The 27,627-nt window shown below is 37.8% G+C and overlaps 1 protein-coding gene and 1 long non-coding RNA gene across 2 annotated transcripts in view; one reads left to right on the forward strand and one right to left on the reverse strand.

Moving 5' to 3' along the window:
* The window catches only part of dnmt1 (DNA (cytosine-5-)-methyltransferase 1), a 63,163-nt gene extending 49,823 nt beyond the window's left edge, over positions 1 to 13,340 (reverse strand). The window contains exons 1-11 of the mRNA XM_057860531.1: positions 13,110 to 13,340; positions 12,773 to 12,809; positions 11,932 to 12,039; positions 11,650 to 11,851; positions 11,501 to 11,573; positions 3,682 to 3,763; positions 3,513 to 3,587; positions 3,365 to 3,448; positions 3,182 to 3,291; positions 2,984 to 3,102; positions 2,668 to 2,760 (exon numbers count right to left, since the gene is read on the reverse strand). Of these exons, the coding sequence (XP_057716514.1) occupies positions 2,668 to 2,760; positions 2,984 to 3,102; positions 3,182 to 3,291; positions 3,365 to 3,448; positions 3,513 to 3,587; positions 3,682 to 3,763; positions 11,501 to 11,573; positions 11,650 to 11,851; positions 11,932 to 12,039; positions 12,773 to 12,809; positions 13,110 to 13,156 (1,030 nt within the window). The 5' untranslated portion in view covers positions 13,157 to 13,340. The remainder of the gene's footprint in view (positions 1 to 2,667; positions 2,761 to 2,983; positions 3,103 to 3,181; positions 3,292 to 3,364; positions 3,449 to 3,512; positions 3,588 to 3,681; positions 3,764 to 11,500; positions 11,574 to 11,649; positions 11,852 to 11,931; positions 12,040 to 12,772; positions 12,810 to 13,109) is intronic.
* Positions 13,341 to 13,577: 237 nt separating this feature from the next.
* Positions 13,578 to 17,495, forward strand: LOC130931618 (uncharacterized). Its single transcript, XR_009067260.1, has 3 exons — positions 13,578 to 15,528; positions 16,438 to 16,532; positions 16,618 to 17,495. It is a non-coding gene; the product is annotated as an uncharacterized LOC130931618 (long non-coding RNA).
* Positions 17,496 to 27,627: the final 10,132 nt, after the last annotated feature.

Below are 27,627 nucleotides of genomic sequence, written 5' to 3' on the forward strand. Positions count from 1 at the left end.
TGGTTGTTGCCCAGTGATAGTGAGTCAGCTGTGCTACTGTACACGATGGCTGGAGGAGATGAAACTCCTCAACTTTTTACCCCCCATCGAAGAAAACTAAATCGCTGATATGGGAATACTTCGGCTACAGAAAGGTTACGGCAGCCTCTGGGTTTAGGCTCACCCAAAGGACTGCATTTATTTTAATTTTATTAAGAATATTTGTTCTTTTCTTTATTTATTTTAACTTATACATTATACTTATGTTCCAATTTGCTAATATATTTTGAAAAATAAAATCCTGTTAAATGGATTTTTTTTTTTTTAAACATACAGTGGTACCTCTACATACGATCACTTCGACACACGATCTTTTCGACATCCGACGTAAAATTTGAGCCGCCATTTGTTTCTACATCCGACGAGTTGCTCGAAATACGACGACATGACAGCACTGCAAACGAACGCACGGTGGATTTTCTTGTGTGAGAAATCAACACAGTTTTCAAAAAAAGTTGATACAGTTGGAGAAACAAGGAAAAAAGTGATGCTTACCTTTGAAATGAAGATGCAAGTTATAGAAAAATATGAGCTTGGGGTGCGCGTCCCTGAACTGGCTCAACAATACAGCTCCATGGTCCTCTTCCGACCACCGTTCGCCACTATTTATAAGTTAAGGTGACAATTATTATTGTGGTAACATTGCCAAGGAAATCGCCAGCTTCGTCACGTTTTTATCATTTATTTAAGAACTTATCCAACACAAAACGCCCATTGTCTTAAGCAGTTGACGGCTCTCAAGAAAACGAAAGTATTATCTCTACCGCACAGACCTATCTCACTGAGACGTCAGCTTCGCGGTGCGTTCAGGGACAGTAAAAAGTGTCCGCCATATTAGAATCCGATTCGTTACATTATTTACAGGAATAATTATTAATTATTCTTCTTATTATTATATTATTCTGATTTATTTATAACTTATTTGTTTTTCTATGTTTAATTGCCATTTGTAACAGTGCCAGCAGTATTTATTAAGAATTTAGTGTATGTTTTAAGGCTTTGGAACGAATTAATGGAATTATAATGTATTCCTATGGGAAAATCCTGCTCGACATACGACCATTTCGACTTACAAACAAGGTCCTGGAACGAATTAAATTCGTATGTAGAGGTACCACTGTAACACAGTTTAGAGTTGTAATAGCAATACCGTGAAACAGTGATATTTTGGCCTAAGGTTATCGTACCGTCAGAATATCATACCGGCACAAGCCTAATGAGTAAATGGAGTAATTTCTGACAAAACGTCAGACACTGACAATACATATCATGTTATATCATCTTTGCACTCCACCATTGTATTCAACCAGATAGTCACTTCCTGGTGATGTCACTTCTGGAGCTCTCGCCTCTTTCCCTATTACCGTAATTTCTGGACTATTAGGCGCCCCTGAACTTCTCAGTCTTGGACGTAATTTAGCTACTCTTCTCCAGAACATTAACTTATCAATGCCTTAAATAGCTTGCGATTTTCTCTTTGTAGAGAAAAATGCTGCTGCATTTTAATTTTGTGTAAAAGAAATTATAATTTAGTAGTTATACACTGGTACAAAAAGTTTTTTTTTCTAATTTGACTTAACTGAGATACATTAATTTAGGCATGTTTTCCAGCCATACATTACTACCTCTTAAAAAAGTGTTCACAAGCTTTCGCTAAAAATCAATTTTGGTTCACTTATCACATATAATTAAGTCCAAGTCAGCTGATTTTGAGAATCTACCGATACGGTCCCGATCAGATACCGAAAAAATGTTAGAGTACTGTACTTTTTTTTTTACAGTACTTGAGCTTTTTCCAGGAGTGTTGCAGAGTATAAAACATATATCTTTGTATCTTTTGGCTATGCCATTGTATTTCTGGATTACTTTTTAACCCTTAAAAAGTAACAAATATATATGATATTGGAAAAAATTAACATTGCGATATACTGTATATTGCCAAGGCTCCACACTTTTTGCATTGGTTGCACTGGTGATCCTAACTTTTCTTAAGGTGCACCAGCACAAAATGTAGGCGCACCCACATTTTTTTATTGCATCACCTTTGACGCCATCCTTTTAATCTCTCCATACCATTCATATACTTCATATGAGTGAGTCCACTCAAATTCACTCACGCTGTGGAGAACAGCCTCTAGACAACGAAGACTGACTAAACGAGGATTGACACATTTGTGCCTTTGATTGTAGAGCTACACAGCCTTCACTTGACAGATCAAAGCTACAAACCTGTCAATCATCGTTAACTTTAAGTAGCAAACTCCAGCTGCCTGCTGACCAAGAAAAGCAGCAGGAAGGAGAGTGACATGCTGTACAAGCATGGAGCAGAAAAACATTTTTTTAAAATTAAAAACCCAATCCTTTTCACCCGATTCCGATCCTCTGAAAAATGGCGCAATCGGCCGGATTTCCGATCACGTGATTGGATAACTTATCCATTTTTTCCCCTAAGAAATACTGCATGTAATCTCAAAAAATGTCTTATTCATTCAATATTTTAGAGGAAAACAAGATTGAATGGAATATTGATGATGCATGGTGTTTTTTGTGAACAAAAGACGAGAAAAGCGAGATGTCTAAAATTCGTTGACAGGCCACAAAATTGTCGTCGGTGCACCCCTAAATTACCTGTGGTGAACCCGATGAGAGCTTTTTCTCCTCCATCAAATCCAGTAATCCACCAGGCATTAATGGGTCCAAGTTTCTTGGCAGGAACACCACCTAAATAACACCAAAATTCATTATGAATCCTGTGGCGCGCAATCATCCATCTGCTGTGAATTGAAATGAATTTGTCACTCGTAGATGTCTAATCCATTTGAAGTAAGCGGGCTAGCAGCGCTCATTCGCTGCCACACTCCCAGTTCAAATGCATTTGACGTCTAGCACCGCTAACGATTTAAGTGTACAGTGAATATGAATGCAAAATCAGTGTGGTCTTTACCATCCAAGCAGGGGTTGTCGTCATAGATAGGTTTAACGACGCAACTAAAGTAGAGTTCCACGTTCCTCTCAATCAGTCCAGCGTCAAAAGGGCAGAGATGGCCATGTTTGTCATAGATACTGTAGCACAGGTTTAAATTTTTAAAATATACATATAATTTTGATTAAGAACATTTTTATTTAAATCTAGTACAGTCACCTAAAATTTGTTATTCTATGCTGCGGCAGATCCTCGTAGCTCTCAAAACCGTCCTCGTTCGAGTCGAACAAGGAGAGGCGCTCGTCAGTCAACATTTCCGGCTCGTCCAGCTGGAGACGCGCCGCCACAACGTTTTAACATGATTTCATTGGAATACATTTAAAAAGAAAAATTTATGCTGACCGCAGTGTCCGGATCCCCTTGAAAGAACTTTAGGTCGGAGTCGTCTAAATATTGCCTGCAATCTGGGCATTTGGGAGGTGGCGTCTGAGTGAAAATGGAGATATGAGTGGCTTGTATACAAAAAGTTGCATCTCTTATCAAACGTTACCTTTGCAGCTGAAACTGTTTTAGTTTCAGTTTTGACTTCTTCTGCAGACTCCACTTTCAGGCGTTTCTCTTGAGACTGCCACACATTTTGGGAGAAAAAAATTCAAGCCGTCAAATGTTAGAAAAAAAAAAAAAAAAAAGCAGCCGAAGCAGTGCTAAAGACAACTTACCTCTTCAGCAACATCTTCTTGTTTCACTTCAGTTTCTCCATTTGTGGCTTCTCCATTCAGGTCTTCAGACTTGCGTTTTTGACTGTAGATGAGGTAATATTCTCAAAACACTTGAATAAGACAACTTGAGCTCAGACTTTCGAACTTTTCTGACGTAAGTCATATTTTTGCATCAGTTGCATTACAATTTTAGCCAACAAACCCTAAAAAACAACCATCCAAAAACGGATTTAGCTAGCTAACAATCTAGGTTTGATGTAGAATACTTTCACCACATATAAATGAAATTAGACATCTTAACACCTTGATGCCGGATTTTACATTTAAAAAATATTCATCAAAAAACATTGGGGAATAAATAAGTGCATGGGAAAAAAATTAAATTAAAAAAAATACAAGATAAAAGTAGTGCCTGGGCTAAGTCTCTTCATCCCTCTAGTTGCTCCCTGGAGCATTTCAAAAATGTTTGAAAATTAGGGGTGTAACAGTACACAAAAATCTCGGTTCGGTACGTACCTCTTTTTTGAGGTCACGGTTCGGTTCATTTTCGGTACAGTAAGAAAACAAAATGCAAAATATAAATGAGCAAGCTGTAAGGGTGTAACCGTACATGTATTCGTATTGAACAGTTTCGGTACTTGGCGTTCGGTTCGGAACGGGGGCGTACCGAACGAGTTTCTGACGTAATGTAACCCTTACTTTTCGAGGCTGAGTCGATCGGGTTACAGTTTCTTTGTGTAGATTATATTTACTTCGTCCTCCCTACTATAATGCGGACCAACACAGTAGGACAGTAAGAAACGTCAACGGCGCAACAACGTGCCCGCCGCGAGAACGCAGTGAAACGCGGCCGTCAGGGAATGCACACCAGTCGCAGTGCGGCCGCGTGTTGAGTCCCAGAAGCGCTCAACGCGATGCACGCGAAAACAACGGCAGAGTTTATTATTTGCCACACGGAAATTAATAAATTTAATTGTGTAAGCAGGATCTGTATATTATTCTTATTATTTAAATACAGGTGTTTCAGTTCATTTCAATTCATTTTATTTAGGGCTGTCAAAATTATCGCGTTAACGGGCGTTCATTAATTTTTTAAATTAATCACGTTAAAATATTTGACGCAATTAACGCAGATGTCCCGCTCAGACAGATTTAAATGACAGTACAGTGAAACGCTCCCTTGTTGTTATGGAGTGTTGCCGCCCTCTGCAGGCGCTTGGGTGAATGACCATCTCACATATTGCCTCAAACAGATTACAATGAGGCCGTTTATGAACATTAAGAGTGAAGAGAATGTCACCAGCCGCTTGGGGGCAGCGCCGTTCCATACTCATGTTATTTCTTCTAAACGTGGGAGAATTAGTAGTTGTGAGACGTTTATGCTGTATTCACAATGCAATGCAAATTGCTATTTGTGCTCCAGACATATTTCGGTAAGTTTTCTTTATTTTAGTGGCAATTATGTGTCTCTTGTTGTTTTTTGGGTAAGATATGTACAGATATATGTTATACAGTATAGGCGAGTGGACACAGGCGTTCTTTGGACCGCGTCGTTTATTGGCAACTCCTTCACAACAAACATACAGTGGGGAGAATACACTGCCAATGGGTTTTCCCATTGGCAGTGTATCAAATACTTGTTCTCCCCACTGTAAATATCGTTTAGTGAAAACACAACAAAAATAATATTCCTATCTCGCCAAAAAAAAAAAATAATGTTCACAAAAAGAAAAGCACTTCAGTCTACAGTCTATAGTAATGAGGCCCTATTCTGACACACAGTTAAACAACAATGCAAAATGAAATGGCATTCCATATCAAAATAGCTATGCAAAATACACGTAAAACTTAGACTTTGGTCACTCTATTTTTGTTATTGTTAATTTTATTCTTATTCTTATTATTATATTAACTCTACTTTTGATTGAAAATTTTACAAATTTTATTAAAATGAAAACATGAAGAGGGGTTTTAATATAAAATTATTGTAACTTGTAAATATAACATTTATCGTTTAAGAACTACAAGTCTTTCTATCCGTGGATCACTTTAACAGAAAGAATGTTAATGCCATTTGTGGATTTATTGGTACAATAAACAAATACAGTACTTATGTAGAGTAGGTTGAATGTATATATCCTTCTTATCTTTCCATTCCAACAATAATTTACAGAAAAATATGGCATATTTTAGAGATGGTTTGAATTGCGATTAATTATGATTAATTTTTAAGCTGTAATTAACTCGATTAAAATTTTTTAATCGTTTGACAGCCCTAATTTTATTTAAATGGGCTATTATTTATTTTATTATGTGTTTATATTTTACAAATGCGATGCGGTATTCATTATATTGTATATTTTATGTTGTATAACTTTAGGTCCTATGTGAATATTCATGGAAAATGAATGAATGAGTTCCTACTTGTTTTGTTGTGGTAGGAGGGTTTTGTATTGAACACAGGGCCGTGTTGGTTATTATTATAGCAGAGAAGACAGCAGTAAATCAACAAAGTCAAGTCAACTGTTCCCCGATCTACCACTCAAGAGATCTAATGGACTCAAAAAGTGGGTTACGATTGCATTAGGGCTGCAGCTATCGAATATTTTAGTAATCGACTGAAAATTCTATCGATTAATCGAGTAATCGGATAAAACAAATATATTTTTAGGTGAAGAGCAATTATAAATATACATGAGAAAACAAGACATTTAATATAATCTTGAACCATTTTCAGTCAATCAATGTCTTTATTTTCGATGTATATTGTTCAAAACAGCCAACAATTGCATCTCAGATGTAACTACACAAAAAAAAAAAAAAAAAAAAAAAAAAAAAAAAAGACTAATTCACTGCTTTCACTCAAAAAAACTTTAGATCTTATTAAAAAATATATATATATACCTAAAAATGCCGTTACGCTTGATAACACACATCACTTAAAAGTTAGGATTTTTTTCCCCACCTGTTTCAATTGAATTTCTATTTGTGACAAGCCATTTTTAAGTTCTAGTTAAGTTTTAAGTTAGTCTTAAACTGTAAGTCCTGATAGGATTTTGAGTTTTTGCAGTGTTCAAAATAAATGTATGATACAAGCTGTATTGGAGCACATTAGGGACCAGTGCTACTTGGTGTGTTATCCAGCAATGACTACTGAGCTAAAATTGATAGTTAGCATTATTGAGTTTTTATTTTACACCCTCATCACGCTATGTTATGTTAAAGCCTGTATGCAAGACACGTTAGCCACGCATCGACAGTGGTCATAATTAATAGAAACCTAGCCCTCCGCAGGGCTAACGTTACGTGAGCTAGTAACAGTAACGTTAATCTTATTTATTAGCGCTTAGCGCTGTTTTTCTACTGCTTTAAGATGGCGGCTGTTTACTAACGCTGCCCAGACGCGGCTGAGTCTGTCATTTCACATCTAGTTCAACATACATGTGAGCTCTACAAGACTCATCAGATGCTACCTGCTACCAACGGAGCATCGTGCGGGCTAGTATTTAGCAATGTCGGCGTTGTTTGTAGCGGTTGTCGGCTGCAGTAAGTTTTTTTTTTTTTTTTGCTTCTTCCTCTACGCACGTGACATCAGCGCGTTGTCCCGCATTAAAAGTATTCTGGGCAAAACGTGATGCTTAGAGCTGTCCAAATAAACGATTACTTGAGGTGAATAATCAGTTTTTAAACTCAAGTTGCTCGAGTATTCGTTTCAGCTCTAGATTGCATATTAGTTTGAAAATCGACCGGATCCACCGTATTATTAGATGAGTGACTTCCGGTCTGCCCGATCCTAGCTACCGGTATTGTATTGACGCAGGAGGGTCGCGTCTCGCGTCAAATAATAAACTCTGCCGTTCTTTTCGCGTGCGTCGTGTGGAACCGCTTCTGGGGCGCGTCTAACACGCGGCCGCACTGCGACTGGTGTGCATTGGCTGATTGACTTAAACGCCCGTGTTTCACTGCGTTCTTGCGGCGGCCACGTTGTCGCGCCGTTGACGTTTCTGGGTTATACTGTCCTACCGTGGTTGTCCTCATTATAGTAGAGAAGACAGAGTAAATATAATCTACACAAAGAAACTGTGACCCGATCGACGAGCAGCCTCGAAAAGTAAGGGTTACATTACGTCAGAAACTCGTTCGGTACGCCTCCGTTCCGAACCGAGCACCACGTACCGAAACGCTTCAATACAAATACATGTACCGTTACACCCTTATTGAAAATGGAAAAAAGATGGGAGAGGGAAATTAAATTTTTGTTTGAATATGATATCTGGAGGAGGACAAACATTACACAAACAATCTTAATGTTTTCCAATGCTGTAAAAATGTGTAGAATATATATTACATTTCAACATTTCTGTCAACGAAGATTTGCGTCATAGGCTGCAATGCATGTTTCTATCAGCAGGGCGGCTTGTAAACAAACCGGCAGATACATGATGGGACATGGATTCCAAAGAGGAAAAATAAAACAAGGAGAATAGAGGATTCAACGTTTCTTGGGTCCAATCAATTGCATTCAATGCAGAAAGATTTTCTGAATGTTTGCTCTGTAGCGAGAAGTTGTCAAATCACAAAAGGAGTAATGTGGAAAGACATTTGCAGGGAAGGCATACTACTTTTTGCAGCCGAATACCAAGTAAGTGCTATTGCATTACTTCTGGAGAAATTATAGGATTGCAAAAATACATTTAAAAAGTGGATTGCATCTCCAAACTCCACTATTGCTTCAAGGGTAAACCCAAATCAAGGACATCAACACAGCGGCAGCATACTCTGTGATGAGTCGTGTGACGTGATCAATATTGAACACCCATTAATTTTATGCAGGTACATGGACTCGGAACTCCCATTATATACTTTAACTTTTCAAAAGGGTGCCGTTTTATTTTTTTTAAACAATGCAGGTTGTGTTTTGTTGCACTATGTTGTCCAGATAAGAGGCACGTTATGCAAATTCTATTTTTGTTTTTTTTCTCTCGAATCTTCAAAATACAAATCACATCAAAATTCAGATTTCTTTATTGCATTTCTTTAATTTTATCAAAGCAATTAAACATAATTCATTAACATTGTAATGAAGTTAAACTTGAAGCAGTATCGGACAACAACAAATAGTAACGTGGTGCATCATTCTCAAGAGAATGCACTGGAAGGAAATTTAACATTTACAATCATGAAGGCTCATTATGTACTTATAGCCAACTTAGTCATTTTGATAGTAGGTTAATATACTGTAGATACTGTACATAGAACATGTGTTGCCTTCTTTATGATGCCTTTATACGACTTATAATTTTTTACGGCTCCAGACATTTGTTTTATGTTATTTTGGCCGAATATGGCTCTTTCAACATTATAGGTTGCCGACCCCTGAACTAGGCAAAATCGTCTGAAATCCCAATCATTAGAGATTCTTATTTTCCTGAATATAAATTTGTGATTGAAATTAAAAACAACTGTCTTCAATACAAGTACAAGTAAAATCACTATACAACAATTTTACTCCGACTAACTTTATTATTCACATTTATAAAAATATATCAGCCATACATTTAGAAAATATAAAGATATGAATAATACAGTGTCCTTAATAAATTTTAGAGGTCACAAAATTAGCCTGGTCAGTAAGCCTGTCGCAATATGCAATAATTCCATTTAACGCGCGATAAATAAAAATGAAGGTGGTAATTTTTCCGCTGCGATTCATCGCCTCGCGTGCACGTGCGTGGGCGCGTCCGGCAGACGTGCTGTTAAAAGTTCGGATTCCTCGTTACCAACTGCGCAAAATGCATCTTCGTTCCAGGTCCGGCAAAAACTAGCGCCGGAGCCAATCGTTACAATTATATCCTATTGTTCAACGTATACCGGCCGCGTCAGTGCTCCGGAGTGACTGTAGACCATCTATGGCGCGCCAGTGTTGTTGACGTGTGGGCGCTCCCGTCAGGAGTGACATTTCACGCGGGGCGGCTATTTTTCGGCACAACAAATATTTACAACGAAGTCCGCCAAAACATTGTTACCGACTTGGCTGCTACGAACAACCTAACTTTGACAACGAACAGCTGCTTCAAACTCGTCCTGTTTATGAAAGTTGATTGTCATATGCTGGTGTCGTGACTTCAGCGGCGCTTGCTAACTCTTTTAATGCGCGCACACTCTAGATATCATGAAATGGTAAACTAGATGTGCTACGTCCCATGCCATTGGCTACGTGAGCCCGGAGTGATTATGGGACACGTAGTCCATATACTACATCGATGAATTCTAAACTGTCATGACTGAATGGAAGTTAAGAAGGCCAAATCAATCCGTACCAGTGACTATAGATAATGTTGCAAATATTGTTAATTCAGTATGTGGATGGATTCGGACCACAAATAGGAAGTCTTGCTCAAGTAGTAAACCTAGCTACTAAGAGAGCTGTAGCAATCAACAGTGTGCCCTGCCTCACTTTACAAACAGTAAAGATTGTTCTCAGCACTTTTATACAATTTTTTTCAGATCAGTAAGAAGTAAGCACATAAATATTATGTACAAAATGCATGTTTATATGATGGCAATTTAATTTTTGCTCGTTAGCACAAAAAAAAAAAAAGGAACAAAAAAATATAATTGTTATTATATATATTTTTTTTTTACAGAGCATTAAATGTATTGAATCGGATCAAAAATCGTGTCCCCCGTATCAAGAATCGTACCGAACCATGACTTAACTGTATCGTTGCATCCCTATGGAACAACATTGCAGAAGCTATGACGGGAAAAGTTTTCATTTGCCTAAATGCTTAAGTTTTTAAGTGCATTTTTTTTTTTTTTTTTTAAAACACATTTTATTTATTCTGTGTTTCTCTGCAGTATCAATATTTTTTTTTTTTTTTACTGAAGAGGCATGGTCTACTGTTTTTAGTTGCGATTATTTTATTTTATTTTTTTTTTAATTTAAGAGTAAATATTTATCGCGTTTACATGGGTGTACTTGATCTATTAATATATACTGTATTCTCACAGTGTTATTGTAAATTGGTAAAAAAAAAAAAATTGGGGGGTGCAATAATATCGCATATCGCAATAATTTATGAGAATAATTATCGCACACTAAAATTTGTTATCGCGACAGGCCCACTGGTCAGTAAACAATGTTGCTTTCGAAAATGTTAAGATTCATCAGGTGTCAACGTTGGGCAATAGAGTGACAGTACCGCCATGCATCGGTGCATTGTGGCCAATGTGCCAAGCCCCCGCTTGTTAAGCCATCTCTAAGTTTGCTTGCTCTTCCCGTGCCTGCGTGGATTTTCTCAGGGGACTCTGGTTTCCACCCAAATCTCAAAAACATGCATGGTAGGCTGATGGAACACTCCAAAATTTCCGTAGGTGTGAGTGTGTGCGTGAATGGTTCTCTGCCCGTATGTTCCCTGCGACTGGCTGGCAACCAGTTCAGGGTGTTTCCGCCTCCCTCCCGTTGTTAGCTGGGATAAGCTCCAGCACCCCAGCAATTCTTGTGAGGATAAGCGTTTCAGAACATGAATTAATTAATAATTAAAAATAATAATAATAATAAAAATAATAATAATATTTTTATTTATTTATTTTTTTTAATTTTAGGATTTTCAATTTTTAAGAAAAGAAGCAGGAGTTAGTTGTATTTTTCAGTGTAACTTTATAGTCAATTTTTTTTTTTTTATATATTGTATTTCTATATACAGTACTTCTGTGCTCCACCAATGCTTTACACTGTATGTACTAGTATATTTGTTAAATGCAAATTTGGGCATCAAGGGGTTCCATTTAGTTTTAAGAAGAGCAACAAACTCACACTTTGGAGAACATTGACGTAATGGTTGGTTGCTTTCCACCACTTCTCGTCACCCTGGAACTGGCCGGCGATTCTGTTGGGGTGGGAAAGAAAAAAAGGTAAGACAATTGGTGATAAAAATTAAAGCATCTGAAGTGCTTCCAACCAACTTTTGGTTTCAGTTTTACTCTTGCGCCCTTTCCCTCGAGCGCTTGGCGATTTGATGGCCTCGTCTTCCTCATCCTCCATAACGACGTCCTTGTCTTTGTGGGAGCCATTGCTGAGGCCGTTCGTTTTGCCGTTGGACTCCTCACCGTTCTCTAGGTTGAGCTCCTTTCCCAGCAGGGACTTGACGTTGGAGATGTAGTCCTCCTGTGGGAGGAGGGGAAAAAAAGACCGTGTGAGACACAGGGGCTAATTGACAATGATGAAATTAAAACGTAAAAGCTCACCATGGAGATTTCTGAGCTTTTCATCCTTTCCTCCAGATTGCCGAGGGCATCCTGAGCATCGGCGTGCAGGAAATCCTGCACCAGTTTGAGCTTCTCCTTCACGTGATCCTGTAAGAGCAATAACAAAGCAATTGACGATTGGTAGACCTCCAATCATGTGGCTATTTTGATCTGAATGTAGCCAATGTGTTAATAGTCAGATAATTGACTGTTATTGTCCCTAGAGATCCAGGAGCCCCTAAACATCTAATTAAAACTTAATAAGCCGGCTTTATAATGAATGTTACAATGGCCTGAGCAACTACACAATTTTGCTAACGTATTTAAGCATATAAAAAGTAATGGTCCCACGGAGACAAAATGCGATAGGTAAAACACTGCCAACCATAAATACTGGAAAAAGTTTTTTTTTTTTTTTTTTCAAATTTGCTTAACTAAGTAACATTAGCTAAATGCTAGTCGGGCTGCTGTCAGTATGAGCGTTAGAGTATACAGTAGAAATGCAGTGAAGACAAACACTGATTCTTTTTAACACAAAGTAGTTGTTGTAAACTTTGTTGATTGCCGATTCACTATTTTTAAATACATCAGTAACAACTTAATAAGTACTAGTGTTGCAATGTAAAAATTACGATGTCGACGTATGAACGTCGTAACCCGCGGACCACCTGTATAGGAGTCCAACAAGTTGTCATTTGCTACTTTATAATAGCACAAAATAGTAAATTAAAAAGAGTTTTGACAAGTTTTGATCATAAATACAGCTTACAGAAACCCCGTGCAGCCACGTTAAAAGGTTTGCGGTTTCAAACGTGAAGACTTACGCTGCGGTCCAACTCACCTCGTCTGAAGATCCATCTTCGTGCAGCACTTGCAGCCTTTAAGCACAGTTAAGAAAAACGAGTCAAAAACGACGCTCAGCCATGTTAGCTCATCTTTTGTTTACAGTGTTCCCGGTGGCGCCAAATTCTTCCCCGTACACACGCGCGCGCGTCCATTGACAGGCTGGCGCGCTAACGTGCATGCTAACGACAATCAGGCAGCGACGTGCTAACGGATACAACAGTGAGGTAGCAGTAGTCAATACAGCTCGTTACAAGTCAAACCAGAGAAGAAACTGGTTGTATTGTAGAACACGACGTAGAATGTTAGCATCCAGGTTATACACGGCACCCTACCTTTTCCTGACATCCTCTGGCAACGACAGGGAAGTCCTGGCTGGCATGACGTTCGGTGGGCGATAACAATAGCGTTAAACACTTAAGTTAAAATGTCGTTAAAAGAGTTTAAAAGCAGCGGCTGGGCGTAAAAGCGAGAGTGAAGACGCAGCTCAGCCTTAGCATGTGCTGTGTTGTGGAATGGACGCTAGAAAAAGCAATTGGCGCGCCAGGGCCGTCTTTTCGCGCGGAAACCTGGGCGTTTCGGAATGTACCACTACAATGCCACACGGGTGAGATACATCAAGGGTAATTTGGCAGTATACCTCTACCATAAAGATAAAGCGTATAAAAATATAGTATATATTTTAAAGTATTTTAGGATTATATTCTACATTTTTATCGCTTTATTTGTGATTAAATAATGAACCATTTGATTAAATACAGCAATTACACCCCTTGTTTTCGACGAAAGTTGGGACGGCTGAGGAAGCGGAAACGAACAGAATTGTATGGCTACTCAACAAATTAATAGACCACTTTTTGCTTGGAAACCAGCTGAAAGAAACCCATATTTGCAGGTATTTTGGGGGGTAACGGTAACGCCAAATATTTGTTTGCTTTCTTGAAGGATTAAGACAGGTTTTTACGTTCGAATGTGATAGTAAAATCAGAAGTCTTCTAAAAATAAGATACAAAGTGGTGATGGCAAATATATGGAGGAGCAAATGGGACAGAATTAAATATAGGGCTGCAGCTATCGAATATTTTAGTTATGGAGTATTCGACTGAAAATTCTATCGTTCAATCGAATAATCGGATAAAACATTTTTTTAAGGTAAGGAGCAATTATGAATATACACGAAAAAAGACATTTCATCTAATATTGAACCATTTCCAGTCAATCAATGTCTTTATTTTCGATGTAAATTGATGAAAACAGCCAACGATTGCATCTCAGAAGTGACTAGAAAAAAACTGTTACTGTTTTCACTCAAAAACTTCTAGATCTAGATCTTATTAAAAAAAAAAAAAAAAACTAATTTCTTACCTAAAAAACCCATTACGCTTGATGACACACTAGGGCTGCATCTATCGATTATTTTAGTAGTCGATTAATCGATGAACTAGTTAGTTCGAATAATCAAATAATCGGATAAACATGACAAAATTTAAATACCTTTGCTGGGCCTCAAACAGTATGATTAAAAAAATTAATAAGGATCTACATATGAACAACAAAAAAACAATTGGCTAACTTACATAGCAAAAGTCCACTAGCTTAAATGCAATAAAATACTTTTTTATTTTTTATTTTTATTTTTTTACAATGCTCATAACAAATGGTTCAGACACATATTCCCACAAAAATTGGCTAAATATACCTTTAAACTAAATACAAATACATTGAAAAAACATTAGCTCAAACAAAAACCTAGCTTATGTTGGTCTTAACAGGGAGCAGCTGGATTTGGCTATGTAACATGAGGCAGACTAAAAGGCAGTGTATCCACTCAAATCAATGGAACTAAATGCAAACACTTTCAAAAACAAACCATTACAACTAGAGGTGGGAATCTTTGGGCACCTAACGATTTGATTACGATTACGATTCAGAGGCTACGATTCGATTATAAATCGATTCTTGATGACACCCCCCCCATTAGCTGCTTTTAATGTTTTGTACATTAGTTACAACAACTGTAATTAAAAAAAAAAAAAAGCCTCGCAGGCTTAAATAAACGACTATTTCAGTATCAAGTTAACAGTTAAAGGGGGAGTTCACATTTTTTGACATCAGGCTTAATCTTCGAGTTCGGGGGGGTTAATTCGTCAGTGGAGTTGATTGAAAAAAATTACGTATCATTTGTTAGTCTTTTATTATTTTCAGGGCTCCTCAGTGATTATGCTAATGTAAGTCAATATGGCCAACTAGCATGCTAATAAAAAACAATATTCACAGATCTAACATAGTCAAATAAATTCAAAACGCAGCTCGATGTTCAAAAAACCCTGCAGCCAAAACAGTGTCTCACCAAACTGCTGTAATTCATTTAATTCTGCAGGACTATTTTTCCAGATGCGTAATGGCACCACAATAGAGGGGAGTGCTATGGTCACTCATCTTCACCTCGGTCTGCTATGCAGAGTGTTCACGGAAGGACGTCAACATGGTGAAATGTGCTTTTAGAAGCTGTGGAAACAGAAGCTGTGGAAACATACAGAAGAAATGGACAAAGGAAAGTTTCCACCGCTTGCCTGTGAAGAACGAGGAACTATTTAAAATGTGGTTACTTTGCTGGATATGACATACACCGGGGGGAAAAGTACTGTACTGCTTTGGAGTATTTGCAGCGCGCATTTTCATCAGTATCCTCTCCTGAAACCAAATGCTGTACCTTCGACTGTCCAAACGTCTTCAAGAGCTTCTGATAAACAGGTAAAAAAAAAAAAAAAAAAATCATATATGAAAGTACTGTATATCGCATGCACACCTCAATATCGCAGCTCGCGTGAGTGAGGCTTGTAACTAACACCATGCATATTTATGGTTCGCGTTTTTAAATTGGAAACAATGGTCAATTTTCTGTCCAATATCTCACGAAGTGAATTTTTTCATTAGTGCTATTATTTTAACAGCTGTTTGACAGGAAGGAAGTACTGCGGCGGCCATTTTTGTAGAATTTTCGTCAGTCCGTCGTTTGGTGAGCACTGGTTGTGTTGTTTGCACTTTCGAAGGCATCGTCTTTTCACTCTGATTCATTTTTGGATGCGACAGTGCAGCACAATAAAGCACCTGGAGCTCTGACGCTACCTGACGACTCCCGTCCTGACTCTTCCTCATTGGAACTAGTAGTCGGTAGTATGTAAATAAGTAATATGTCAATCATACAATATTTTTTTTATCCGTCACTATTCGCCCCAGACACCTCACGCAATCAGTTATTGAATGGTAATTTACTGTATAATAAGTATTGTGAGTGAACTGAGGGATATTGCAATACTTTATCCCTATCATGAAAATTGAGAAGAAACCTTTTGAGCGTACGCTGAGTGATAACTGTTATGTTTCTATGTCCTTAGATAAGTGACACCTACCTAGCTTGTAATAAATAAAGGAATAAACCAAGATGTAGTCTCCGAGATGGTCTTTGAGAAAGCGTTGAACAAAGCTCCTAAATATGATTTTAAAATATTAATTCTAAAACTTTTTTGCTGAATATGACAATCCTGGATAAGTTTTTTTTTAGTTATTAGGGTTTACCTTATTCCATGGTGCGGTTGTGTCTACAACACAGGCATATTATCATGACAAATGTAACAAGCTATTTTTTACTTTGATCTCTAGGTGACCTGGAGATGCTTTAGGTACACCCAGAAGAGGCTCCACTTTGTTTTCAACTCCATGAAGGCAAGGGCGCCAGCATGCGAGGAATGCTGATGGTAGGCTCTATCAACATTTGTCCCATTAACAATTGCACTCTACCCTTCTTATGTGTACATATCTCAATCAAATTTACTCTATTAGGGACTTCGAGATACAGCTTTGACTTTCCAAAGCAAACAAAAAGATGGGTTGCCTGGAGGAGTTACGAGCCAACAACGCAGACATTCTGACAGAATTTGGTGGCGCATGTCCTGGAAAGACTGCAGGATTCATCAGTGAAGTTTGCTGATCCAGACTTTTATTTCAAGCCTCCAACTACAATTCCCCAGGCATTAAAAGGCCTTATGAAGAAAGTCATTTTACATGTCAGCAGATTTAAAAAATAATTAGGCTGACATTTTCCTTTTTAATAAATATTTCTGAATGTACTATAATAAAAAAAACACACATATTGTCTTATTTGTGAAATGTGAAGGTTTAAAAGATCAAAAGTTTCTGGGTATGTAGGAGTTGTACTTAGAACAATTGCAGAGCATCTTCAGTTTCCCTAAAACCATTGTAGTTCCCACTGACAGAAGTGCACTTGTCACGGATGCAGGAGACTACACATGATGGAAGAACACGTCGCTGGCCTCTTCACAGATGTTTGCCTTTCAACGCCCACTCAAGAACAACCAGTCGGAGTTGCCTAAAACAACAAAACCATAATACAGGGTGATTAAAAAAGAAAGTGCCAAAATCATCATGTGATAGATCAAAAAATTATATATATTATTTAAAAAAAGTTACAGAGCTCTAGCTTGGACACATGTTCAATATTCTCAACAAATAAGCAGCACTCTACTATATGCAGCAGGATTCAAAATGAGGGGGGAAAAGTAGCGGCTTATAGTCCGCAAATTACGTAACTTCAAGTTTTTAAATTAAGTGCTCTAAGGTGACAATCACCGGCAATTGAAATACATGAAATAACACTTGAAGTTATCTTCAACACATTTGCCTATGTCAGTTTCATAATGTTTTTAATTTTCTACATATTGCGTGACAATTTAGGCACATTCTTGTAAATAATTGCCATACTGCTACTGCTTTTTATATTGACATGCTTTTACTCTCACAATGCATTACTGTTGAGATGATATAGCTGCTTTCCTGAAGTAGAACTAAGCTTAGAGTATACGAATATTCGCCCAGCGACAAAATAAAGCATGCAGGAATCCACTTACCTCATTGTTAGCTGCCCGTTTTTTTTCCAGTTGTTCTTATCTACGAAGAAAAAAGTTTCAAGAACACCTTTGTTGAGAAGTGGTAAAAAGTCTTGGTGTTCACTTGCAACCATTTATTGAGTTCTGAAAACTGTTCAGCTCCAATTCTTCCCTGCATTTTGGGGGCGGGAAGTTGCTTCGTTGCCACACAAAAAAATAAATAAATAAAAAAGGGGTGAAAAGACCAATGTGATATCCCTCCGCGCAGCCAGCTTGTTCTCTTCTCTGCAAGGCAACTGAATCACTAATGTTGCTGTTGTTACTGCAGTTATTGACATGCAATGGTAAGTTTTAATAACTTTATCCTGAAAACATAGCCAACACCATTGATTGCATGCGTCATCGGTGATTCTCCTACGTGCATATGTTGTTTTCATGAGCATGCTAATTGGCCATATTGACTTGCATTAGCATAGCCACTCCGGAGCCCTGAAGAATAATAGAAGACTAACAAACGATACGGAATATTATGAAATCAACTCCACTGACTATGTAACCCCCCAACTCGAAGAATAAGCCTGCTGTCAAAAAATCAACTTCCCCTTTAAAAACAATAAATAATATACTCAAATCCCCATTCTGTATCAGCAGCTTTAAACTACATTAAATTAATTTAATGTTGTGAATCAACCTTAAAAGTTAAAATTGCTCCCTTTATTCCATAATTTCCCCTTTGTCTACTTTTGAGATGTGAATGTTTTAGAACTATTTTAAAGATAGATTCATGTCAATATTTTACCTATTTAGGAGTATTTTAGATAAAAAGTTAATTAGTTTCGCTTGGAAGGTTCGCTACAACAGCCTTGCAGGGAAGTCTACTGCTTTAAGATGGCGGCCATGACGCCTGCATCTAGCTTTCTGTACATGTGCTGCTAACGCCACTGAGTCTATATTGCATCTAGTCCTATATAAATATGATATCTACTGTAACAGTATGTGGACCTACTTTGTAGCAGCTGTCGGCAGCAGTCAGGTATGTTGTTGTTTTTTTTTTGTCTCGCGGAATGAGTTGAGCTAGAGCCGTGAGTTGAGCATTGGCATTAACCGATGAGCCGGGTAATGACAAGCATGATGTTTAGCTACTCTTGTTCCGTTCCTCATTGCGTCCCGAAGACCCTGCGGCGCGCTGAGTGTGTTTTACTTCCGCTTTACTCGACATATTTCAATAATCGGAATTTGGATGTTTGTGAATCGTTCTCGAATCTTCCACGGCCGAATCGCGAATAATCTAAGAATCGGAAATTTCGCACACCTCTAATTATAACACCACTTTAATTAAACGAATACTCGAAGGAGCAAAATTTAATTCAAATCTTTTTTGTCTAATCGAATACTCGAGTTAATCGATTAATCGTTACAGCACTAACTAAATATAAAAATAAATATTTAAATAAATACTGAAATGTGCCATTGCTTAATTGAAATGGGAATAAAAGAAATATATAACGGTGCGATTAAACACTGTAGGGAAGACAGGACAATGTGGGACATAGGGTAATGTGAGATGAAGAAATTGTCCTATTCTGGTAAACCATTTTTTCCCCACAAAAATACATTTTTCGCTTGTAAAAGTAAATTTTCTTTCTGTCAACTTAATCAGCTATTGTGCCATAGCAAATTGGTTTAACTTGAAAACATTTCATCACACATGTTGATAAAACCATGCGATGATGCTAGTTGAAGATTAGCTTCTCTGAGAGATCCCCCCCCACGCACACACAAAATTGTGGCGATGGAATAAAGTGAGGCAAATGATGTGGGGTGGTAGGGAATGAAGTGAGAAGTCTCACTTCACTCTTTCATGTCAGCAGTGACACTACACAACATTACATCTGGATTTTGAACTACCGAATTTTCCCTGAATAAGCATTTGCACCATCCATGGTATCAGAAAGGCCAAACCCTGAGCTGCGGTCTGCCACTGCAGAAGATCTGAATGGCCCAACCATGCAGATGGTCCACCTGCAGATGTACAGCTCACTTCAGACAATTCAGAAACTGATACTAATCCATCCACTGCACACGGTCCACCTGGATAAGCCTCGTCAACTGACTCAGGTACAGGGATGGGAATTGAGAATTGGTTCCGTGTGTTTGAATTCCAAGGAATCGGTTGGCAGTTGATCTAATGATTCTCTTAAAGATTCCAACCAGCATGTTTTACGTCATGTGATTTACTCATGATAAACGCATTTAATTCATCAGCTATGATTAAATGATTACTCAAAGAGGGACCTAGTATAATTTGAAGAGTCCTCACCGAATAATTTAGCATTGATTTTCACAGGCAAGGTCATTATTCTTGAGACTACTTAAAGAAACGGTGATTTTTCCAAAAAAGTCTTTTAATAGGTCTATCGTATTCGTCGTCGAATACTCTATAAGAAAAATATAACATGTATGCATCTAAAATAATCCTAAACAATTTTATTAGCAATTTTAATACTCCTGTTAGAAAGGTTCCTTGGGTATGCGTTCATTCCCATAGCAACCAGTCAGTTACTTCCTGTTATTGTCCTACGTCACACGCGCTGCGTATTCTGGGACCGAGAATAGGCGTAAGGTGCACATTTCGAGCAGAGTGAATGAATGTAAGTATTTCCTCTTCATGTCATAAAGTTCATGATAAGTTAGAGCCGTTATGAGCGCGACCATTTTGTGTTTTTACTGTTAGGTTGGCTGGTTGCTCCCACTCGTCCTCGCTGCGTCGAGGAGAGCGTTGTTTACATTATGTTCACGTTGCACGTTTGTGTTAAGAGGCAATGTGTTAGTTTAGCATCTTAAGATGATGTTGTACATCCATATGAGTGTAAAGTGCTTAGTTTTCGCCACTTTTATGGCCAAGATGACCGCACGTGCACGCAGCATGCTTCCGGGTTGTGCGCGTGCACTCGCACCCCCCTACCTTTGTGTTCATTACACTGTACGAGTCATGTATGTGTGTTACTGACTGCTTTATAGTCAATTTGCGTTGTTTATTGCATCAGCACTAATTTTCTTTCCTTTCAGAACCACACACATACCCACGCATTCCAGTCTTCTTCCACACACATACAAATACATCAACATCTTTCCACGCATGCTCTCATCTGCTCATTGAGTAATTCTCATATCAAGTGCCATTGCCTGTATATAGTTGTGCCAAAAGTGCCAAAGACCAACTCTGCTATCCGCTCCTTGTGTTCTAACCCAGGGGTCCCCATCTGCCGGGCGTGGCGCATTTACGACCGGGCCGCAAAGAAAAAATAATTTAATAACGACCGCATTCTGGCCGAATTAACCCAGTGCCCCTGCTTAACACACCAATATCTCTGTCTACTCTAGACATAATACTACGGGATAGATTACAATGTTGTCATAGAAGTCCATTGATTGGACTGCTAGCAGTACATCTTGTTTGTGTATATAATATATCTATGTGTACTTGTCCTAGATAATAGCGTATTACTAGGCCGCGGCGCAGCACATTTGTTCCCGGAAATAATTAGCCCCCACACGAGCGAAGATAACAGGAAATCAGACGTCTTTGGAAATATTTTTACGGCGAAAAGGATATTTTTACGGCGAAAAGGGCACCTAACGAGCCTACAACCTCGAAGACCCACGAACTGCGAAGGAGTGGATTCGTGACCTGTTTGTGAATAAACAGAGATCGCAAATGACGGCGACCTTATTAAACGTACATTTGAGACAACAACTCTACCGAGGTTCTGGATTAAAGTCATTCTGGAATATCCTGACATCGCGACAAGAGCGTTGAAAACCTTGCTACAATTTCCAACATCGTATCTTTGTGAAGCGGGCTTCTTAATTAATGTTTAACGATAAGGTGAAGTCGTTAATGGTGAGCGCGGTGTGCAGCTGTTGTGTGAAGCTTACATGGCAGGATGAATCTGAGGAGAACTTTTCTACAAGTCCTTCCATGATCAAACGTAAGTTAATATTCCTTTCTTTCAAGAAAGTTTGTGGTGTTTACTTTGGAATCGCTGCATTTGCACATTTTGCGGCTATGTTTAACGTTACGCGCATGCGCAGAACCGCATCGTTGCAATTTTTGATGGGTTGCAAAATTTGTCAGAACACCGGTCCGTGAAAAAAAAGACCCAAATAACACCGGTCCGTGGTGCAAAAAAGGTTGGGGACCCCTGTTCTAACCGACACCCTGAGGCGAATGAACCATAAAACGTATTAAACCCAGAACCTCATACAGTTCATTACCCCAAATTAAAATCGATAAGAGAATCGATAAAGAATCAAATCGCTGAGCAATATCGATAATGGAATCGGAATTGTAAAAATCTTACCAATTCCCATCCCTACTCAAATATGTCACATGGTCCTACACAGAAATTGGTTGGAAAGGGGCTAATTTGGAAAGAAAAGACCTACCCAAAAAAGAAAACAATCAAAAATAAAATTGTAGTTAGCAGCTCTGAGGAAAATGATATCCTTGTTCTACTTGCCCGATGAAGAGAGTTCTGTAGAAGAAAGAAGTGATCCAGGATACATATACAGTATCTGGCCATGGGTAATTTTGTCATATTCCATTATGATGTATGGTGATATTCTTGTGTGGTGTATTAGATTTTGAGGTGCGTTCAGTCAAAATGTGTTTAATCGACCAAACCCGAGAATGCTGTAACTATTCTGACATTGATTCTGAATTGTCTTACTGTCAAGCTACCTGTTAGGATTCTAACTTTCACAACATTTGTTATTATGATTTGTGATATTAAGATGGGAAAAAAACAGTTTACCCCTCATTAGTTCACTCTATCACTTTAATTTTTCTAGTCTGTCTCAGTTTGCACTTTAGATGGGGTATAAAGTAAGACACAATACCACTTGTTTTTAACTAGTTATTTTTTTCAATACTATTCATCCTGAGTATGTTCTGATAATTTCCATTTCTAAGTAACATCCTAATTTAATGGGTAATATGTAAAATTTAATGGTTTGTTGGTTTAGCTTGCTTGGAGTAAAGCAAATGTAAAAAATGTGTCACTTTGCCCAAGTCGCCCTTACATACCTGAACACCAGGTGGCAGTGTGACACAAGGATTTTTACTCCTTTGGCGTGACCCCAGTTAACGATAATTTGATCTATTTGTACAAACGGTAATGCCATTGACAGCAGGAAACTACAAATATTTTAACACGGATGGTTGGAATTTAATGATTGTGTTTCAGTGCCTTTGATGGTGATAAACCTCTATTCTATTTGGGCGTCTATCACCGTCAATGGCATTCATTCATTCATTAGTGCTCCAGCCAATGTTAATTGATGAAATAACGTTAAAGCCAATTCGAACAGTATGAATGTCATTGACGTGTTTACTTAGTTTGAGTGTTGTAAGTGGTATTATAGCAAACATACTGTCTGGTCAATGCAAAAACGGAAAATTTTTAAAGCAAGTTTTGTTCATCGTGTATTACTTTATTTTTCTGATGTAGTTCATGTCCACTTTTTAATTTGATTGCATGTGCGTCTCCTTACAGGTTTTAGCATCTGATGTCACATCCTCCAACAAAAAGCAAATCTGGCTGCCTTCCCAGCCAGCGCAGCCTCATGGGGCTGATTCAGCCAATGTTCCCACCCAGGAATCCTGGACGTCTGACAGGAAACAGGCCCAACTCTCCCGAGGCTGCCGTAAGTCAACCCTTGCTTAAGACTCCCCCAGACCCCCAAAACATCTCCGGAGGGCATTTCTCAGACGAGCTAGTTCACACACCAAAAAAAAAAAAAAAAAAAAAAAAAACACAATTTTTTTTTTCTCAGCACCACACCCCAAATCTCACTTTCGTTGCCCTCTGCAAGCCTTCCATTCAGTGCTGCCTTGTTTTGCCGTTGTGTAATTAAACAAATTTATTGAGTAAGATTGCTGTTATTGTAGTTATCAAAATATTTGTGTTAAAAACACTTACAAATGATAGACATCCGATCCCATTTTGACTGGGAAGGGCAGCTGAAGACTAAGAAAATCTATCACGATAAGGGCCAATTTGAATCAAGATATCGATATGCTATGATACATTTTTAAATATTTGGTGAAAAACTATTACAGCAAAAATATGACAGCTTTTCAACCTCTCACTTCATTTTTTAATTGACATTAAACCGGCCTGCTACAAATTTTACTATAAATGTAACAAGTGGTGCTGAAACCGAAAACTATCACTTGTAAACAGAAGCAGCACAGTAGCATACATATTTTTCTACAAATGAAAGATATCTAATTGTCTACTAATGTGTTGTTGACAGCTGTTAAAGACAGCTGTATATTAAGGTAACATATCAATAATACATTAATATTGATATTGGAACTCGGGCTGCAGCTATCGACTATTTAAGTAATTAATCATTCTATCAATTAGGTCGAATAATCGAGTAATTGGATAAAGAACATTTAATGTGTTGCATTATAAATTTTAGAAGATGTAAAACAAAGGCTTGCTAAGATTGCACTTTTAAACGAGCAGTAAATGCCTATACAAAATATAATTCCCCAAGTGTTTTTTTCAAACTATGCAAAACTGCACTTTCTTTTCACAAGAGCAGTAAATGCATTTAAATATAAATTTTGATACATTACCTTACCCTCAAACGGCATAAATAAACAATAAATGAGGATCGAAGTACAACAAAAGAACAATTAGCTAACTCGCATAGCAAAAGTCCGCTAGCTTAAATGCTATAAAATGCTAACATTTTTTTGTTTTTGCAATGCTCTGAATAAATCTTTCAAGCACATATTCCCACAAAAAAATGCAAATATACCTTTAAACTAAATTACGAACGCATAAACAATTATGTTAGCTAAAAAAAAAAAAACCTTAAAACCTAATGTTGGTCTTAACAGGAAGCAGCTAGCTCAAGCCATGTTAGATGAGTCATGTCATATTTACTGTTGCCACTGGAGGGCTGTGTACCCACCCAAATGGATAAAACAAAATGCAAACACTTTCAAAACAAACCATTAAAACGCCACTCTAATAAAACGAAACATCAAAGCTGCAAAATTTGATTCGACGCCTTTTTCTAATCGAATTACTTGAGTTAATCGATTAATCATTGCAGCACTAATTGGAACAAATTGTTTTGTCTTTGATCTTTGTGGATTTTATGTGTTGCTATTTTTACACATTAGGCGCCATCTGCTGCCCAAAGAATGCATTGCAGGAATAAGTCTCTTCATGGCGATAATGACGATAGAAATGTCAATAGAAAGTCTTACTGTATATTGTTTTGCCGATATGTATTGTCATATCGTACAGCACTAGACTCAATTGTGTGTGTTTGTGTGAGTACCGTATGGACTTGTATTTGAAGTAGACTAAATCACAAAAACTTAAGTGTTTCTTTTATTTTGTAAAAAAAAAAAAAAAAAAAAGGAATGCAATAAACAAAAACAATGTACCTACATTAGTGTTTCAGATAGTACCGAATGGACACAGGCAGCGTGCTACAGGACACAAAAAGGCTATTGCACACAAGACACATTTTCATATACAAACACACACATATAAACTGTACATACATACTTACATACATGTTCATATATTTATAGTCAGGCGACAAAGTGATACACGTGACAGACGCCTCAAAAAAAAAAAAAAAACTGACACCACTGAAGCTGCCAAAGTGCTTTTCACCATTTTTACCGGGTTGTTTGAATGTGAATCAATGTGATTTTAATTCTTTGAAATAAAAATAAAACACACAGGAAGAATGGGGAGTGTAAGCCTCAACAACAGGAACCGGATGATGGGAAATAAACCAACACGACAGGACTTCCCATCGTAGAGAATGAAGACGACGTTGACCTCGTAGGCTCAAAACCAGATATGGTCCCACATATATATATATTTTTTTTAAGTTCGAACCGGGATGCATATTTTTTGTTTGTTTGTTTTGTTTTAAGACTTCACAGTGAGCCAGGATGAGCAGTAATACTGTTTACTGTGGGACCCATGCCCCAAAACCTCTTCTTTTTCTTCATTCGTACATTCAGCCAAATTCCCCTGAGAGGGATGACGCAAACAGAGACGTTGCTAACAACACTGTCAGGACAAATAATAACCAGTCAAAGCGAATCACGGGAGGAAATGTGATTTCGTTTAAAACAGAGGTGTCAAACTCATCTTTGTTTTGGGCCACATTGGAGTTATGGTTCGTTCAAGGGTCATTATGTTGGCCAAACTCATATAAATATTTTAATCACTTGACTGCCATTGACGGCACTTAGAAGTCCAATCCTTTTTGATTGGGAGGGGAGAATGAACGAATGTTTTTAGATTCCTTTTTATTACCCTGAAAAGAAACAAAAATAGGTTGGAAATTGTAAATACTCTTATTTTTAAAATCATGTTTTCTGGATGAAAAAAAAGTCAAATATTTATTGGACACTTTTAAGAAACAAAAAAGAGGGAAAATTTGTCTTTTTTTATTTGTTAATTTGATTAAAAAATAAACAGGAAAAAAAAACTAAATATCCTCTTCATTTTTTTCTATTTTACTTAATTCATTAAAAAAGCGGGGGGGATTCAAAATGTTCTCTGATTTTTGGACTATGGAAATCTTGAATTGTTTTCAGCCCCCCAAAAATAATAATCTAATTCATTGTTGCACGTGAGGCCACACAAAATGAAGCAGTGAGCCGGATCTGGACCCCAAGCCACCAGTTTGACACCACTGCTTTAAAAGAAACCATTAAGAATACACAAGATGCACGTTAAACAAGAAAAAAAAGAGGCACCGGAAAAATTAAAAAGAAAGGAGGTTAGTGATGGAAGCCGGAATACATCATACGCATGTAATGAGCTACAATTCCATGCATTACAGTACAAGGAAGCAGAATATGGTTACTCAGATTGGTTTTAAGTAAGGTTATATCGGGACAATATATAGCCCTGCTTTGAGCCGATGGCGTGCATCATGAAATGCTTTATAAATATGAAGGCCTAATATGTCCCATCTTTGTTTGGAATACGCCATTTTTAAAGCGTACACCAGTTCATATCTTCATCAAGTAAATACAACGCCGAGAAATAGCAATCATATGGCTCGTGTTACAATCATAGCAACGTCAAGATTCTTACTTCTCAGTAACTCAGTCTGCCATTGACGGGGATAAACGTCTGATCCATTTGAAGCGGGAGGATCATCCTGTGTCAAATGGACAGGACGTCTACTAGCGATATAGTCATTGAAAGAGTTTTAATTAAGTTTTCAAGAGCCACATGATTTGACGCCTTTCATCGTCAATGGTAGTGACAAACGCATTTCAATTCACATTACAATTGTGTCACATCATGCAGTGTAAATCCAGATAAAATAGAGAAGGGGGAGCATACATAAAAATGACTCCATATGATTTCATCAGAGTACACATGAACAGTTTCACATTTCCAAAGCACCCCCATTTTGGAGTTTGTTTTTTGTTAACTCATTGGCTGTCATTGACGGTGATACACGGACCAGAGTTGCTTAAAAATAAACAGTTAACTGTGGACATTACCACTTCACGATGGAATTTTACGGCCACACAAAGACAATACAAAGGGCTTACAACAATAAAGTCATAATATTACGAGATTTAAGCCATGTGCTGTAATACAGTGTATCACAAATGTGAGTACACCCCTCACATTTCTGCAGATATTTAAGTATATCTTTTCATGGAACAACACTGACAAAATGACACTTTGAAACAATGAAAAGTAGTCTGTGTGCATCTTATATAACAGAGTTAATTTAATTTCCTCTCAAAATAACTCAAAATGTAGCCATTAATATCTAAACCCTGGCAACAAAAGTGCTTACACCGCATGGGAACTACGTAGATCCCTAAATGTCCAAATTGAGTACTGCTTGTCATTTTCCCTCC

This window comes from Corythoichthys intestinalis, chromosome 16 (genome assembly GCF_030265065.1).
Source record: "Corythoichthys intestinalis isolate RoL2023-P3 chromosome 16, ASM3026506v1, whole genome shotgun sequence".
NCBI classification, from domain to species: Eukaryota; Metazoa; Chordata; class Actinopteri; order Syngnathiformes; family Syngnathidae; genus Corythoichthys; species Corythoichthys intestinalis.